Source organism: Micromys minutus (assembly GCF_963924665.1).
Source record: "Micromys minutus genome assembly, chromosome: X".
Taxonomy (NCBI): Eukaryota; Metazoa; Chordata; class Mammalia; order Rodentia; family Muridae; genus Micromys; species Micromys minutus.
The window spans coordinates 57,483,353-57,502,570 of record NC_137970.1 but is presented as its reverse complement, the minus strand read 5'-3'; the positions used below and the strand labels follow the sequence as shown (position 1 = coordinate 57,502,570).

The window sequence follows — 19,218 nt, the reverse complement described above, 5'->3', positions numbered from 1 at the left end:
AATTTCATTTTTCTTTCCAAAGGCACCATAAATGTTTACAGTGCCTTCGACAATCTGAGATTAAAAAAGCAGTGCAACTCCATGTTTACCGAGGAACACATACAAAAAAGATCAGGGCAAATTCCTTTGTACAAATGCAAACTATTAAAAGCAAAATGCTAACCTGAAAACTACTTGTGGAATGGTACCATTTTCCTCAACCATCCCCATACCACACCTCCAACTTCTAGACAGAAACTCAATCGTTTGGATACAGCATTGTCAAGGTCTTTCAAAACACGTATTATGACTAGAGCCAGATAAACAGGTTCACAAATTAGAGAAAATGTCTTGGAGTCCCCCCAGGCAATCTGCTTTATCTGCACTATCACCAGAGGTTTGTAAAGAATGCAGATTTATCTTTGAAAATGAGTTTGTCCCTAGGCTTTAATTTGGTCTGAGATTCTGGAATGACTACTCAGGCTTGAAACCACCTTTGCTAAATTTACAAGCCATGGGAAAGTCGAGCTGTTTTCTCTCTAACAAGTTTTGACACTGGTGTCTTTGTCTTGAAATTTCCAGTCCTAGGAGCTGGCTCCTGTCCTGAACTTCTGTCTCTGCTTTTTCTAGACTACTTTACCTACTGGGAAGTCCTGTTGCTATCTCTGTGGCAAGGCAGGGCCTCTCCTGGCACGCAAACCTGCCAGGTGAATCCGCCCCTCAGGGGCGTGTCAGTACCATTTCCTGGAGCAATCTCCCAGGGTGGCTCCTCTTTTCTTTTGAGCTCAAATACTTTGCTGTCTACTCTGCAGCTGCCAGACCTGCTCCTGCTGCTGCTCCAGTAACTGTTCTTTTACTGGCACCACCAGGGATAAAAGGTGGTTGATAAAGGCCTTCTTTGCGTGTTCCTGCGTGCCTACCTTCCCTGTTATCATCTTTTTAATGTTTTTTTTTCTCCCCTTAGGGAGAGCACCTGGGGAAACTCTGGGCAAACTGTTTCTGACCACTGGGAAGATGATGAGCTCAAGCTATTGGAGTGAGACCAGCAGCAGCAGCTGTGGGACCCAGCAACCCACAGAGGTCCTGCAGTGCCAGCCACAGCATTACCACTATTACCATCAGTCAAGTCAAGCCCAGCAGCCTCCAGAAAAAAATGTTGTGTACGAGCGAGTGAGGACCTACAGTGGGCCCATGAACAAGGTGGTGCAGGCCTTGGACCCGATCGGCTCACGGGAAGTGCTCTCCCCTCTCAAACCTGCCTCCTCCTACCAAAATTTGGTTTGGAGCAACCATTCCCAGGTAATAAAGATTATTGTGAAAAAGGAAAACAAACCTTAAATCTCACTTCTCTTCTTTTCTGCTTCTTTTGTTGTAATCTACATGAAAGCTATTCATGGGTTTCAGTTATGTATGTGTTAGACACCCTCCCAAATTCTGTCTCTTAGATATTTTTTCCTTTACTGGGGCCTGTGCTTGGTTGGTTGCCATCCCGATGATTTACATAACCTAACCAGAGTATAGAAAGGCACGTTTTAAAAATTGAAGTTGATTGAAAGATGTGATCTAAGTGGCAAGCCATTTTGCTTTTAACGACAAAAGTAGTCATCAACTTGAATGCAGTAAGTTTATTTTTAGACGAGTTCCCCGCTAATTCACATCATATCACTAGCAAACAGGTGTTTTGTGGCAAATAGAATGCTATAGAGACAATAGCACGTATGAAGTAATGTGTAGTTATTTGTGTTCAGCTAATAGTATTCTGATCCCAGGTAAGTGACAGGTGCACATGTCTTAGAATTTTTTATGTGTCAAAGTGACACATTGATTCTTATACATACTAGCTGAATAATTTATGGAACGTTGGGAGAAGAAAGGTTATAGAATTTGAAAAGCAAGAAAGAGGTAAGCAGGCATATGAAAGTTAAAAAAAGATGTGTCTCTAAGAAACTCTTGAAAATGAGATTAATTTTTGTTTTCTTTTCTTGACACCAATACTTGTGCTAATAATCTTTCAAGTACACAAAAAGTAAGGTGGGACAATAGTATAAAAACGACAGCTTGATGTCTCTTCTGATTCTCTAACTCCCTTTATATTAAGTATACATTTCTATCCAAACTGAAGTTGCATTTTCACAAAATTTTTACTATGAAGAAATGACTGGGCTCTTATGCTATCTTATATTATTATATCAACTAGAAACAGAACATACTCTTTTTCTAAAACCCATAATTTGAGTATAATATAAAATAACATTCTTAAAATGTACAGTGAAACTTTAAAAATATTTTCTCAAAATAGAAATGGTTTTCAACCTATAAGCACAATTATTTTACTATTGTCTTATTATCTCCAAAGAAATGGTTAAAAATAATTACAGTTGTCAGAGCACTACTGAAGGATCCTACTTTTCAGTTATTTCTTTATTTTTTTATGCGAACATGCTAGTAGTGAATAGCCTATTTTCTCATGTGTACATGCTAGTTGTGAACAACCTTTTTTAATGTACACATGCTAGTAGTGAACAGCCTTTTTTCATGTGAATATGCTAGTAAAAGAATGATAGATGTACAATTAAGAGCAAAATTCTTTTTAGAAAGTAATACTGAATATAGGACAAGTTTGAGAATTGTATTTTATGTTTATTTTTTTCTTGATTCAACTTTCATTCTTAATAATAACTAAAATGGTTAAGCTTTTTATAAAACTTTCTTCTTTTATATAGACTTTGCCAAATTAATCTCTTTAAGACTATTTCCATCCTGAAACTTAGTTCCTTGTAGCAAAGCCGTGTATACATTTATGGTCTTAGTAGCTAAGATTAGAGACTGGAATGGAGTTCATTTTGAAGTATGGGGTTATTTATGACTAGAGAGAAGTAAAAGTAATGAATGAATGGACATGAGAAATGAAATTCAAGTTACGTGATAGAGGGGAAGAAGAAGCCTTATTTCCTTCGTACCAAAAACAAAAAGAAAGAGAAAATAAAAAGAAACTTTGACTATAAAATTTCAAATGGCTTTGGAAATTAAAATGAACTTCACTAAAAGGGACTACAACCAAACAGCCTTTAAAGACATTAACCACAATGACGCTAAATGGCAAGCCCTTCTAGTTAGTTTTTCTTCCTTCCGCTTTGTTGGAGGGATGATATTATGGCAGTATGTAAAGTAGTCCTAGATGTGACCCCACATTACTTTCCTGCTTACAAAGTGGCTGCACTGTCACTGTGATGGTACCTTACTACATACCATCCAGGCACAAGGCAGTAGAGATTACTCAAAACTCCTTTTACAGTTTCAATAATATTTTTCTTAATGTGCTGTGTTTTAGATGAGTTGATGTGTGGCAATTATGCTAATTTCAGCATTTACTACAGGAGAAGGCAAGACAATGAGGATTAGCATTCGATTTCTAGCCACAGTGGCTTTAATGAAATCGTTTACTTTGTTTTGGTGAATATATGATACTTAGAGAGCTCAGATTTTAAAATAAGTCTTGCCAGTTATAAAATATAATTCCTTTGAGAAACAATTCATGCTAATCTGCTTTGTTTCCCAAGTCTTAACCTTAATCTCAGACTTAACTCGACACCATTTATGATTATTTAGTACTTTCTTTTTTAAAATATTTTTATTTATTTCATTTATATGAATACACTGTAGCTGTCTTCAGACACACCAGAAGGAGGCATCAGATCTCATTACAGATGGTTGTGAGTCACCATGTGGTTGCTGGGAATTGAACTCAGGACCTCTGGAAGAGCAGCCAGTGCTCTTAACCATCACTTCAACCTGAATATTTAGTATTTTCTATCTCTGATATTTTTACAATATGTTTTCTACTACTCTTCTCTTGTGTACTAAAATTATGTTGATATAAACATATCTATATTTCTATCTATATGATACATAATGTTGCTTTCATTTCTCATTTATAATTGATGAGACAAACTTATGGTTTTCTTGGTTATTATTTTGCCTGATTAATAGGGTATTTCTCAAATAAAAGTAAATATACCAGTTGTGCCTATCATGTCTGAATTAATAGTAGAATTTAAATTATTAGGTTTACCTACAAGAACAAGTATAGTCACACAATGCCAGAAACACTTTTAAGCCCAGTGTGGTTTTACAAATAAATGAATAATGTTCTCGAAGGTACTTAAAACCAAAGAAAACAATAACAACAAACCCCTTTAGAACTCAACCCTTAATGCTTAAATATTAAACTACCAAAATTAATTCGAAGTGCCATACTGTCTTAAATGAACAACATGGGTGTGAATTATTCATTGGATTTATATTTTTTCCTTTGGCTAATTTAAGTATTCATGAAGGTCAAGATATTTCCCATGAATACTGAATTTTGAGAAAGAATAATGGATCAAAATTAAATATGTTAAATTCCAGTCATTCAGTAAACAGATGTTTCTTAAGTACCTGTTTTACAAGAAATGCTGTGATCTGGATGAATAACATTTGGTTATCCAAGGAAAGTCCACTTGGAGGATAAACATGCGGAGTCTAGAAGTCAGTGCCTATCTATATAAAAGAATTAGTTTATATGTTGTCATGAGAACTTTTTTAAATAAAATATTGCATTTTAATACAAAGCCTTAAAAGTTTGGCATTAATTTTAATGTGAAAACTTGCAACAAAAAAGAGAGTAGCCTAGAGATAAATGTGAATTTGTAAATGACCTTCATTGCAAACAATTTTTCACTTTGTGTATAGGTTTGTTTACATTTTTATTTTCCTTTGTCCTTGGTTGCAACGACAGAGAATGACTTCCCTACAGTGTTAAGGTTTCTATTTACTACTAGGAAATTTTCCTGTTCTGTGTGGAGGGGTGTGTTGCTTTGAGAAATTGTTGTTCAAGGGTGTGGTCAGTAAAGAGAATGATTGTTCAGGGAAGTAGGTTGCCTGAATAAAGAATGAGGTCATGGGATAAAGGGGCTGGTGTTTTCAGAGTTGGTCATCCCCTTTGTGCTTAGAGTTAAATGAAGCTTTAGAAATTGTTAGTGCACCTAATTGCTGGGTGAAAATGTTCATGGCACTTGTCTCTTGTTAGGGCAGGTCTGATACATTTCTGGGCCAGTTTTCAGGCTGTGACACTCACAAGCTGTCCTTGTGATGTGGCCATGAGCAGGGAATGTAGCCAGTTGAAGAGAAGAAACATTGTGTCAACTGTTCTTTCTTCACAATTCCTGCTGAAACTACTGAGAGATTTGTCATGCTCTGAAGCTTCATTTTAAAGTTGAAGCCTTTCTAAATATATATATTTAAACAGACTTTTCACATCATCAGCTAACCCAGTAGAAGCTCTTATTCTACTTTTGTGAAGCATATATCCTAGTAAAAGCTAAAGACAGAGAGTGTGTGCTGAAAAGAGAATGGTATATTTTGTTCTCTCTCCATTTTATAGCTTTCTTTAAAAAGCAAGTGAGCAAACAAGAGACACAGAAGAGACAAAGAGAGAAGAGACAAAGGGGAAGAAGGAGAGAGAGATGGAGAGAGACAGAGAGAATAACAATCAGAAATAAACATCTTCTTCAGTGAGAGACCTGGGCTTGAAAGAAGAAAGGAATAACACTACTTTTATGTTTCCTTTCATGAGAACACAATCATAGACTTCTATTTTAATTGAATGAAGTGTTTGTCTCCTCTTTAAAACATGGTGCTGTTAATTTACAAGTTTCTTATTTCATAAAGCATTGAAAAACATCTCAACAATAACCTAAGGCAGGTGTTTGATGACACTACTGATGTTGAAATGTTCTAACAAGTGTTCTCCACACTACTCAGGGAATTTATTCAAATAATAGTTTCCCTTGTGAATTTCCATCAGGATAAATGTCAGTTAGTTTTAAATATGTTTCAACATTTGTGTTTTTGTTGTGTGTGTGTTTCTAATCTTTTTCTTTTACTTTTGTACTTTAGTTCATTCTTTTTTTTTTAATTATTTTTGGCTGTTTTACGAAGGGAGAGAAAAAAGCCTGGAATTGAGTGGATTGGCAGTTGGGTAGGATCTGGGAGTGGATGGTGGAGGGGGAGCTGTGGTCAGAATATATTGTTCAAAAGAAATTATTTTTAATAAAAGAATTATAAAGATGAAAATGTATCTATTTTAAAACTATTGTTCCTATACCTATTCTAACTCAGTATTATTACTTTTAGTGATTTAAGTATTGAAACTAGCAAGAGGACCCATTACACTCCCATGATCTTTGTTGAGAGATATTATATATTAGTCTTTAAGAAAAATTTCAAAATTCAAATGAAAATTATGAAGAAATTCCAAGTTCATAAAAGTATACATCCAAATCTACATAGAAAAAATTATCCACTGTGCATATAATGTTCTCGACAACCCAATTTATTTATTTATTCTCTTTTGTTTGAATATCTTGAGCTCTTTGACCAGAGCCACCAAGAGATAAGTGCAAACCCGATAGAGATCCTTGAAGAGGTTCACATTTGACAGTCTAAACAACTGTTACGGAGAAAATTCCTATAAAATTGCTCTCCAGAGGATGTCTTAGGCAAAGCTGTAGGTACTAGATTTAAATGTTCACATACTAAATGTTCCAGTGGACTGTGGTATAATGAAACTCTGAAACAATGTAGCTTAGATTTTAAGCTTGAGTTTAATACCTGGTACATGAACTCATTAGCTATATAAGATAAAAAGGAACTTATAGGTTATTGTTACAGTTCTAGGATTACATACAGTAGAAAAGACATAGTACTAACCCTGACATCTAGGTAAGTGTGAAGTATTGCATTACGTTGAATAAGTCACTGGAGTTGTTAGAACCTCTGTTCGTTAATTTAGAAAGAAAAACTAAATGTCTTTCTTCAGGCTAATGATTACTTAATGAGGTAAATTTCCATTTTTCACAGACCAGATCCATGAAGTGCAGAAATAAAATATGACCTTTGGAATAAGGCTAGTGTATACTAAAACTGGGATTTAAAACTAGCAGTTAGTTTCAGGTCTACATGTATAAGCAATATGTAAAATTCTTGGCATGTGCACTTGACTCATTAACATTACAAAGCTTGAGCTAGCTGATTCATTGTATTTCATCACCATTTTTGTATATACATATAAACCACCTAAGATAATGTAGAAAAACATTAAAGTATATGATAAACGTGGTATAGTTTCTTCATTCGGGAGGCTGAGGTAAGAGGATCACAATAACTTTGCATCCAACTTTACTTACATAGTAACTTTGAGGCCATCATAGACCTTCTAAGAAAATGTAGCATAAATACTATTTTGTCTGAAATATATTCTTTCTCAGAAAGAGAAATTTTGTTGTCTTTCAGAATTAATTTTTAAAATATTTTTCATTAATTTTACTAATTTTTATCAAAATATATGATGATGCAAGAAATTAATCTTTATTTGTTTCAAAGGTCCAACTGCCCTGTGATAACTCTGATGAAAGTGCTTAAAGAATATGATGCTCCTTCACCTTGATGTGAAATTTATGATCTAAATGCCACAAAATGTCTTTAATTACCAAAGGACCATATTGGTACCCCCACTCTGCTTTTTAGTCTAGTCTGCTTTGCCTAGAACTGACATCCATATTCTGTTGGATTCGGTTGCTGACATCCATATTCTGTTGGATTCGGTTGCTGACATCCATATGACTGTTTCCTAAGCAAACTCACTTTGCCACCCTCCCACTTTCACCACTGTTATTTCCATTCCAGGCTCCGTAAATAATTCATCATGATTCAGATCTTAATTATCCCCCCAAATATACCCACAAAGTCATGGTTATGGTTTTTTCTTACTCTGCAGCCACCCCAGATGGAGACCACATTCTACCTAATATTAATTTGCATAACTAGGGGGTGATGCATGTGATACTGAGTACTATGATACTTTTTTTTACTCCCTTATCCCCCTCTATGATTTATACTTCTTAAAGGTTGACACATTATTTCTAAAACCAAGACTCAATGACAAATGGAAATACATAATCTGGAAAATAGAATATGTACACCTTCTTTTTCTCTTATCTTGCTTTTCTGCTCTCTCCTTTCCTCCCTTTCTCTTCCATCCCTCTGGTTTTTCTTTCTTTTATACAGTTATGGCTACTTTAAATTCCTGAGTATGTTTTTTGTAAAGACACAGTTCTTAATTGTAACTGTTTCAGACTCTCACTCTTGCCCAAGCTTTCTTTGAAATTAAACTAGAAAGTCACATAGTTTCTTTACAAAATTTGGACAACACGTAACCTAAACATAATAAATATAAGGAAATTATTTGATGTGTCAATTAGTTTTGTTTTCCAGGTCTTAGGTCTTAAGAAACATCTGAAATCAACTTGTTTTTATTTGGCTTGTGGTTGTGACGGATAAATACTTGTCAAAATTGTTATGGCATGTGATGTTAAAGGGCAGGTATTTTGAGTGGTCATCACATCAGTTCCCTGATCCATTGTTGCTTGAAGACATTAATTAGGTTGCTTTTAGATATATTCCATGTCCTTGTCCTTATAATGAGATTCTGTCAAGGTGAAGTGCTTTTATTTACTAAATTGTATTTTATAATCATCTAATGGTTTGATATACTAGTTATGTGACCAAACATTCTCTTAAAAACTATAATAACTATTCATCCACCAAACTGTATTTGTAACTTTCTAGTGGAAGATTTTTGCTTCAAACAGAGCATTTACTTACCCATTTATCTTCTTCCACAAACTTAGCTTGGGTGTTATTGTGGCTTGATTATGAAATGGCAGCCACAAGCTCAGTTTTGAACATCTATTCCTGCATTGGTAGCAATATTTTTGAAGAGTCTAGAAACTTTAAGGAAAATGTGGCCTGCCTAAAAGAATAAAGTCATTTTGCATAGGTTCTTTAGTGTATAATATTCCTAGTCAGTTCCTGAATCAATCAGTCTTTCATAGTGTGATCAACATTCCTCTACCACAGGTTCTTGTCACCTTGTTCTTCTTAATCACACACAACCCAATATCTGTGAGCTTTCTGAATCCCTGAGCCAAAATAAATAATTTTTAACTTAGCCTATTGTTGTACTTGATCAAAATTATACAAAAGTAACTAGATCAGATGTAAAATTTCTAACATAAAATTATTTCATTGTCATCATAAATATAATTACACCCAAAATGTCTTTTCTAGAAATTTTCCTCAGATTTTCTACAAATTCCTCATTCCATTCTTCTCCCGATTAAATTTTTGGTGACAACTAGTCTATAATCTACTTTGAGTTTCAGATCTACTATCGATCTGCTCCTTATGGACCGATTTTCTTTCAATCCTATTCTACTGCCTGTGCTTCAGACAAAATAGAAGCTACCATTCTCTAAATAAACCCCCAGTTACTATACCTCTTATGAATACGTGACAAAACTTTAGTGAAATTTGTTATATTCCTCATATGTTTCCATGTGATCCAGTCTTTAAGTATGGAAGGTTACCTTTACCTCTTAACACTTGAGGCTCCTGTAGTAACTCCTTATAGTCCTTACTTCACTGTGATTTGTAAATTTTTATCAGCTCCCAATTAATATTGGCAAGAATAGAAATAATACTCTGCTAATTCTTATATTTCTTTGATACATAATAGGTAATATACATTTCACATATATAAAGAGGGCTAGAGATATAGCTCAATTGGTATAGAGTTCTTGCCTAGCATGCATGAATGAATCCCTGTGTGTGATATCCAAAACCCACATAAACTATGTGTGGTCTATACGTACATTTGGGAATCAGAAGTTTAAAGTTTTTCTTGGCTCAGCAGAAAGTTCAAGACCAGCTGGGGTTACATGATACACTGCTTCCTGAAAAAAAATTAAAGTGTAATATTCCAACAGTCCAAGACAATCAAGCTAGCACAGCTTTTTTTAAAGAATTGTGAATCCTTGAATTTAGAAACTTAATTTTGGAATTGTCATTATATCAATTGTCTGCTTTAGTTAATTTTAATTACATAATAAAGAGTTTAGCTTTAAACATGTTTCTACTTTTATTATAAGTCATTTGTTGACTATGCTATCTTTATCAACCAGAACAGCATAAAAATATATTAGAGAACAACAACCCATCTATTCTGATTTTTAATTTTATCCTTCAAATAATCCGAAATGCAACATGGCCTATGTTTTGTATGTTTCCTATATGTCTAGAGGAAAATAACAGCTTGCCAGCTTCTGATTTTCTTTCTTTTTCCATTGCACTGTGATACTGAAAAGCACTGTGATTAGAGTAAATAACTGAGAAACTTGAGCCATTTCTACTTCAACTGATTTAACTCTGAGAAACACATATCTATTTTAACAGTTGAAAATGGATATATTTTTGTGAAGTGAATTCTCTACTGGAAACCAAAGTTCTCGGCTCTGATATAGTATGTGCTAAGATGCAGAAAATTATCTTGAGTGATGTGGTGAAATTCTCTCAGAAAGCCAACTGATTTTAAACCACTTTGATTTTAAAATTGCCAATGCTGTGTCTACTTCATAAAAAGTAAATGAGGAAGAGAAGGAAGAACACTGCTACAACTTTGTAAAAAGCCAAAAAAAAAAAAAAAAAAAAAAAAAAAAAGCATCACTTGAGGCAGCACGTACAAACAAACCTGGGTTTCATATCAGATCTAGCCTATGTAGTGATGAGCATTGATTTTACTGGAGTTCTGTGTAAATTAACGAGAAAACAAGGTAATATTTATCATTTCTGAGGCAGAAGACTAGAGGAATCAATAATATACTATGTATTTTATATAAAAAATAGAACCATCCTAAAATATTAAGGGGACTCACTGACATAAGTGGTGAGTAGAACCTTAGTGTGTTATGTGATTTAGAGCCCTGTGACTACACTCTGCAAATATATCAGGCACTCTACACTTGGTTGAATTTAGAACAGTTTAAATCATTTAATCGGGGTTATCTCCTCATACAATCACTTTTAAATAGGTGTGATGTTTTCAAAAGTTGCTTTTGAACTAGGCATGATGATGCACTCCTATTCAGCATGCTGGAATTAAAGAGGGGAACATGAGGCCAGCCTGGCAGACATAATAGTCAGGATATAACTTAGTGGTAGAGCACTTTTTCCAGCGTGCACAACGACTCCTACTTATTCTCCAATAGCCAAAAATATGTGTTACTTTTCACAAGAACTAATTTGAAAGAGAGAAATAAAATATATATTTAGGCTTCTCATATAAGAACTAATCACAATTTATCTTATAAGTAGATTCTACAACTTGTAAACTGAAAATATAATCAAGCAAGTTATAAATGTGGTAAAATACAGAGTGATTAAAGGCATGATTTCTGGAGTAATTAATATTTTTGTTGAATTCTAATACCTAATAATACCTCTATAATTATCACCTATTAAATTAGGCTGTTTTGTATAAAATTACTTATAATGTCTAATAGGGTTTTATTGGTACCTTCATTATGAGGTTGTTTTAGGTATTGAATTTCAAAACTCTATGAAAGATGTTTGATATAAGAAACTCTTAATATTTGTTAGTATCATCATCAGCATTAGTACCAAGGTTGATAAGCTTAAAGAATTTAAAATTATTTTCTCAGTATAGAACCAAAATGCAAAATAAAGTTAAAACTTATCTCCTTTGTTTATATAATATCAGAAATAGAACACAGATTAAAGATTATCTAAACCACAGTTACACACAACCATATGTAATTTTCCACTTGAAGAAACTGACGTTCATGGAAGAGACATAAGAGAACTAGTATATTATCTGAGAGGGGTTTGTATACAAAGCTGACTTAAAAAGTTATTTTAGGTATGGCCTTAAAATTATTACATGCTCTTCTTTGATTCTTTCACAAATATCTTTTCAATCCTTATGAAACAGGAAATGACTAATGACGGTTTCCAGGATTAATAAAGGGGATAAATATGTTCTAAGTCCATTATAGGCATGCCACTTACTTTGTGTAGTTAATATGCAAGTAAAACATCTCACTAATCTTTAAAAAACAGAATTATATTCATGGAGAACAAAACAAAACACAAATACTCACTTGTTCTCCACGCTCCATGGGCCTGATTCATTACACATGGTTGTATTCAGAATGATTTTTTGGAAGCGAAGGATATGTGGCTGCTTGCTTTACAGTCTGTAATCATCTGCAATTATCTGATGAGTTTTTAGTTTCTAGCAGGAAATCAAGGAGCCTATTTAGAGGCTTTCAGAAAATACCACGTCTATATTATTTGAAGTTAAAATAAAAGAGGAGGAGTTGACAAAAGTAAATCCTAAGTGTCCAGAACATTCTTCCTTTTGAGCACAGATCTTGGCTTCTGATAAACCTGATAGTGTTAACCTTGTAGACCTGTGATTTTGATTTTAATTATCCCTTTCTTAGAAAAAATATTTTTCTGTTTGAGGGAGAATATCCTGGAGGAATGTTAATCCTTTATAAATTATAGGAAGGTGTGAGGGGCTTGAGTAATGCTATCACCTCTATGGAATCTAGAAGTTGCTCAATGGTAAGTGCCTGGTTGTTATATGACGTCTTGGGTTTGATCCCTGGTACCACAAAAAATATTTTCTGTACACACTAATGATGCAGGGAATCCTTCCTAACTTGGGGAGAAATATCATTTTGTCTGATCATTGTGAATACCACCTTCATTCACTTTTCTGAATGATTTTAAACAGTACTGATGGCTCCAGAATTAAGCTGGTAACAGAGCAGATAAAGTATAATGGAGTCAAATTGAAGTAAACTAAACATAATAGTCAATTTTTCAAAGGTAGCTTCACTTATTAGTTTGATAATATTTTCTTTGTTTTTGCACCACAAAATTTTCATTTGCTTCATAATAAACATACCATACTACTGTGGTATATATTAGCACAGTTGTCAAATAAGAAAAAAAAAAACTTAATAATACAAGATGGTGTGGCTATAAAAGTGCTCTAAATAATTATTTTAATATTAGATTACTTTAAAATTTGTCCAAGTAATTCAGTAAATGTGTCCTTTGGATAGACATCACCAAAGAAAGCTACACACAATGATCTTATTTATGACTAAAAAGATTATTATAAAAATGAAGGACATCTCTTCTGTTCATCTGAATGGGCTAACAATTCCAGTAACTGAAGACTTTCGAAGAAAAGTGGTCAGAAACAATTTCTGAATGTTTTGTTTTTCTCAACAGGAGCTCCATTCTCCAACTCTGAAAATATCTACTTGTGCACCAAGCACTCTCCATATAACACAAAATGCTGAACAGGTAACCAAAGTTGTGTGTTACATTAAGCTTAGTTTACTTCTTTTTATATAAGTCTTATTCATACGTATGGACAATCTTTAATTCTTTATCAAACTACACTACCACAAAGCATCAGCACTCACAAACAAAAGAGGATATTCTCATACATGAATATAAACTCTGGCCATGAAAGGTTGTACAGCAAGTACCATGAATTACATTTTTATATCCATTATTCTGTCTCCATACTGTTTATAGTTTAAGTGTAGTTTAATTTTAGCTGAGAATCTTCTAGTAAATGCAGATATTTTAATGGTCCTTGCTTTGAATACCAATGCAGTACATGAAATTAGATTGACTGAAAAACGGACTTTGTGGTTGATAGTACTTTAAAATATATACTTATGGGGCAAAAAAAGTATTTTTAGTATGAGTTTATGATTGCAACGACACACAGGCACTTATTTCCTTTCACCTTTATGGCCCAATAATCCTTGTTATTTTATGAGGTTTTAATGTAATTATTGTGTATCCAAACTTGAGCTGTAATAATAATTGCTACTATAATAAAATATGTTTAGTTAATTGACATGCGTAAAAAATTAAAGTTCAAGGAAACAAAATATAAAGCATATTAAATTTGTAGTTACATGGGAGAAGAGCATACAATTTAGGGTGTTGACAAGAGTGAAGTTTCTGGAAAATACAAGGTATTTTGTAATCATTGAACTTTAATTTATACTTTGGTTGAATAGTTTGAGGCTTATTAACCACTTTCTTTCATCTTATATTTTAATTGAAAATTTCTTAATGAGTATAATGTGTTTGGATTGAATCAGCTACAAACACCCCTTTCTTCCACATTCATGTACTTTTAATATTTTTACACAGAGTCCTCCAGGTGCTTTCTGTAGAAGCATGGGTGTTGGACCCTCTGCTAGAGCATGAGTGGCTTTTCAGGGGCCATATCTCTGACAAAAACTTAGTCTGCATCCCTAAGCTCTTACCATCTTTCCACACTCCTACCCCTTCTTTCATAATCCATGAGCCTTACTTTATTAAATTGTATATATATCTGATCAGTCTACTAGGAATTTATAGATCTTTTCTCATTGATGTATAACAGCACATATTAATATTGACTTTGTCATTAAAAGTTTACAATGACATTGTTCTAATGTTTTCTCTTTTCTTTCTTTCTTTATAAATTTCTGGGACAAAGTCTTGTTATGTACATCAAGCTAATCTTGAAAACTAGATCCTCTTGCTGCAATCTCCTAAGTACTATAATTATAGGCCTGCATCACCAGATACAGATTTTCTGTTTCTTTTAATGTCTGTGGCTTTCCACCTCCAACCCAAGGAATATTTAAAGGTATATGCTGCTATGCCCAGATAAAGCTAAAATTTTAAGTGACTCACTTCAAGTGATATTTTGTTCTAATCATATGGGGATTCGTCCAAAAAGAAAAGAAATAAACAAGTACTTAAAAAAATCACCAAGTATAGTTTAAAAAGTATGGAGAGGTACCTAGTCACTAAGGTGGTGATTTTTCTTTTGGAGTTACTCTTGGTCACACTGTGTGGCCTCCAATGTGCTTGATGTTGCCACATCATTTAGCTTTAGCTGAAGAACAACCTTTTTTCCACATCAAAAAAAGGCTTTCACTCCCCTTAAAGAAGCACCAGAACACCATGTGACCACTGAGCAGGCACCATCCTCCCTTCTTCAGAAAACAAATCAGACAAGAGACTGGGCTTGATCTCCTTGATCTATGAAACTTTCTAGATTTTTGAAAAGCTGATATCATTGGGAAGAATACAACTATGCAAGTCATTGCAGAGGCTGTTCAAAGTCCTTTCTTGAAAGGTGTTAATCCCTATCTGGGGCCTAAGAAAGCCACTCTCATTCTTTGGCTTGCTGTGGGAGTCTCTATAAGCACCACAGCCAGCAGGAAGGCCCCGTGAGACAACAAGAAAATGTGGAGACAACAAGAAAATGTGGTTAAACATGGCTCAGTAACTGGTTAAGCTTCAGACTTTTAGAATCTGACAGTGGACAGTTTATTTTAGGCATATTTAAGCACAGCACAGTTCGGAAAATATTTTCTGTTGATAATTAAACCCAAGCCTACGTGCACAGCAAAGCTTAAAACATGATTACATTGAAACTCTTGTAAATTACAACTGACATCTTCCATAAAGATGGGTTCTATAAATTAACTAAGGAAGAAGGCTCAAGGTAAACAATGCTCATGATAAGGGTCTCTGGGAAGATAGCACCACAGATTGACTGAGATAAACATAAGTCTGTGGGAGCCAGTGTTGCCTGGCCATACAGATAAAGCAGATGTCGCCAGGCTATTAACCACATCCGTTCCCAGCCTTCTGGCTTAAAAAAAGGTTATACATCTCTCCTTTTGAAAAGACAACTCTGCGTGTTTAACTGTTTGACATTCCTGGTTCCTCTGGTGCTTATCTCTCAGCACAAGTACCTACGTGCTTCCTACAACTTACAAGTCTGCTAGCAGAAGCCCTTTTCCTTGGTGAGAGAAAACAGTGGGGGCTGGGACTATAAGGAGGAATGGTAATTGTTTACCATTATTATATATTTTACCATTAACATTACTACATACTAGTGTCATTTGCTGTTGCTATGAAAAAGCACTATAACCAAAAATTATAGAAAAGTGCCTCAATATTACTATTGCTGTGATAAAACACCATGACCAAAAGTAATTTGGGGAGCAAAGAGTTTATTTGGCTTCTACTTTCCCATCACTGTTCATCATCAAAGGAAGTCGGGTGGGAATCTAAACAGAGCAGGAAGCTGGAAGCAGAAGCTGATACAGAAACCAAACTGTGCTGTTTACTCACTTGCTGCACTGGCCTGCTGAGCCTGCTTTCTTTTATAACCCAGGACCACCAGCCCACGGATGACCCCACATCAGTCACTAATTAAGAACATATCCTACAGGCTCATTTATAGCCTGGTGTTATGGCTACATTTTCTCAATTGAATCTTCTTTCTCTCTAATGACTCTAACTTGTACCAAGTTGACATAAAACTAGCCAGCACAATGGACCTCTTGTCTACTTGACACACAAATAACTCACTGTTAAGCCGCAACCTTCCTTGTCTTGTCCATCCACAAGATCACACATTGATATTGATATTGCAGTACAAAACATTTTACAAAGTTAAAAAGTCTTACAGTCTTTACAATTCAAACCCTCAAATATTCTATTTCTTTAAAATACTCAATCTCTCTTAAAAATCAAAAGTCTTTTAATATCAAATGTCTCTCAATTGCAGGCTCTTATGTTAAATACTTCCTTACTTCAAAAGGGTATAGCCAAGGCATAATCACTATCTGAGAAATGTAAAAGCAGCCTCCAAATATAAATAACTTGGTCTTAGATGTCTGGGATCCATACATGATCCTCCAGGCTCCTCCAAAAGAGCTTAGGTTACTTCTCTGGCTCCACTGTCTGCCCCAAACACAGTGTATCTTCCAGGTTCCATCTGGCTCATCTGCACTGCTGCCACTGTTCTTGCTGGTTAACCCAAAGCACTGGAAACGCTAAAATGCTGGGCTCTCTTGCTGCAACTTAGACAGTATTTTCACCAATGGTGCCAAGCCTCAACTTCTCTTCATGACCCCTGAAACTCTGTGGCTTCAACTGCTACTAAGGCTGTACCTTCACCAATATCAAGCTCTGGAGGAAGAGCTCACTAGACTCTCAACATCCAATGGCTTCTCTAGCTTTAAATTTCCAAAGTCCTTCCACAATCCTTCTAAAAAAACACAGTCAGTTCTTTTGCAGTAATACTCCACTATCCTGATACCAACTTCTGTTTTTGTTACAATAGCTGTGATAAAATACCATGACCAAAAGTAATACATTTATTTGGTTTGCACTTTCACATCACTGTTCATCATTAAAGTAAGTCTGTATAAGAACTCAAGCAGGACAGGAACCTAGAGATAGAAGCTGACACAGAGGCCATGGAGAAGTGTTACTTACTGGCTTTCTTTCCATGCATTGCTCATCTTGCTTTCTTATAGAACCCAGGACCACCAACCCAGAGGTGGTTGTCTCTCCTATAGTATACTGGGTCCTTGCACATCAATCACTAATTAAGAAAATGTCCTAATAGCTTACCTGCAGCCTGATCTTAAGGAGGCATTTTTCTCAGTTGAAGCTCTCTTCTCTCTAATGATTCGAACTTGTGTCAAGTTGAGAAAACTGGGAAACACAGGAAGAAAGAGTTCATTTGGCTTAAAATTCTAGAGGATTATTAGTTCATAATGGTAAGAGAGCCATGACAGCAAGTAGCTGAAGCAGAAAGCTGAGAAATCACATCTTAACCCCAAGCATGTAAAACAGAATGTCCTGGAAGTACAATGAGCCTATAAACCTTCAAAGCCAGTCCCCACTGAAGTACTGCCCACAGCATGATTCTCCTACCTAAAGATTTTATAACTTATCCAAACTGTACTATCAACTAGGCACAAAATATTCTGATACCTGAATCCATAGGGGAAATATCTCATTTAAATCACCAACAACTCTCCAAGATTGCACCATGTACAATCAGGCAAACAGATTTTTTTTAAAGCAAAGAGCAGCCAGAATATTATCCTATAGGCAACAAGAATGAATGCAGTTTCTGGTCTGTTTGTAGTATCTCCTACAGTAACTGCAACCAAAAACATCCTAGGTCCGGTGTGCAATGAAGACATTGCAACGAAATCTAGAATGTTGATGATGATCCAACCTGTCCATGAATTGAAGGCATTTTGAAAGGAAATGGATCCCCAAAGTGTTAGATTTGGACTCCAGTACTATTTTGCAAAAGGACACAGCTGGGAGTGATGGATGACTTGAAAAATTAAGTTCTTAAAGAAGTAAGCATGTAAGGTAATCAGGGAGCTCCCAGTTGACCCTGCTCCTCTCCAAGCAAGTGGCCGGCAGCGTGGCTGTATTGGTATCAAGCTTGAAGACTTCCTCTGAAAGATGCTATGATGAACAGTAAACACAATGAAGATCTTTATGTCAATGGGCTAAGACTGCATCTGCTTCACGTTGTTCATAGAGACTGTCAGAGTGGCTGCCTAATGCTGTTTCTGTGGTGACAGCTTGAAACTCACAACCTATATGAGAATTCCGAACCTCCTCAGCACAGAGTTCTCCACTGAACTTTCTTACACAGTAAAAATTCTGGTGCAAATTATCTGTAAGCAAACTGAAGCATGTATATACAAGCAGGTTTGGCTTCTAACATTAGACAAAAACATAAAGAGACTTCTTTAGATGATGACTACATGAAACAGGTTCAAGAAGCCAGCAAGTAAAAAAGGGTCTGACTTTTGGACATAAGAATACTGAGCTATTCTGATGTTTATCCCCACTTGCTTTTTTTGGTCTATATTTGCATATACTGCATACGTTATGTTTTATTGATTACATTAGGGGTATGCACTAGGCCATAGGGTTTGCCATATGGTGCTATCCTTGGGATGTATGAAGACTGTCCATATGCTTGGAAATACTCATAGTAGCCAGATGGGCAGTGCATGGGAACAACAATAAAACAAAACAAAACAAACAACAACAAAATCCTCTGGAAGATCCTGAAGCCATAGGCATTGATTCACACCCAGATCTCATGTCTCCAAGAGAAAAGCAACTGAAGTCATAAACATCGAGTAGTTTTTATATACAACTTGTTTAATAGGCAATTTATTTAAGATTAACTTTTTATCTAAACATGTCATTGCATCACTAATAACTCTGAGAAAGTCTGGAAATAAAGGGGTTTATTAAAATAAAGGAAAGGGAACTATACAACAAATTTCTTAAAAATAAGCATGTCCATGGATAAACCTATGTCAAACCAAATGTTATGTTGATTCAAGGCACCTTGTTAGATTTTTAATTTTCCAATTTTTTTTTTTTTTACCCCAGAGTGGG

General features: G+C 35.0%; 1 protein-coding gene across 1 annotated transcript in view; it reads left to right on the top strand.

The window, feature by feature from the left end:
- Positions 1-993: 993 nt before the first annotated feature.
- Positions 994-19,218, top strand: part of POF1B (POF1B actin binding protein) — a gene marked incomplete at both ends in the record, with an annotated part of 61,753 nt that continues 43,528 nt past the window's right edge. The window contains 2 exons of the mRNA XM_080910120.1: positions 994-1,278; positions 13,186-13,260. Coding sequence (XP_080766246.1) covers positions 994-1,278; positions 13,186-13,260 — 360 coding nt within the window. The remainder of the gene's footprint in view (positions 1,279-13,185; positions 13,261-19,218) is intronic.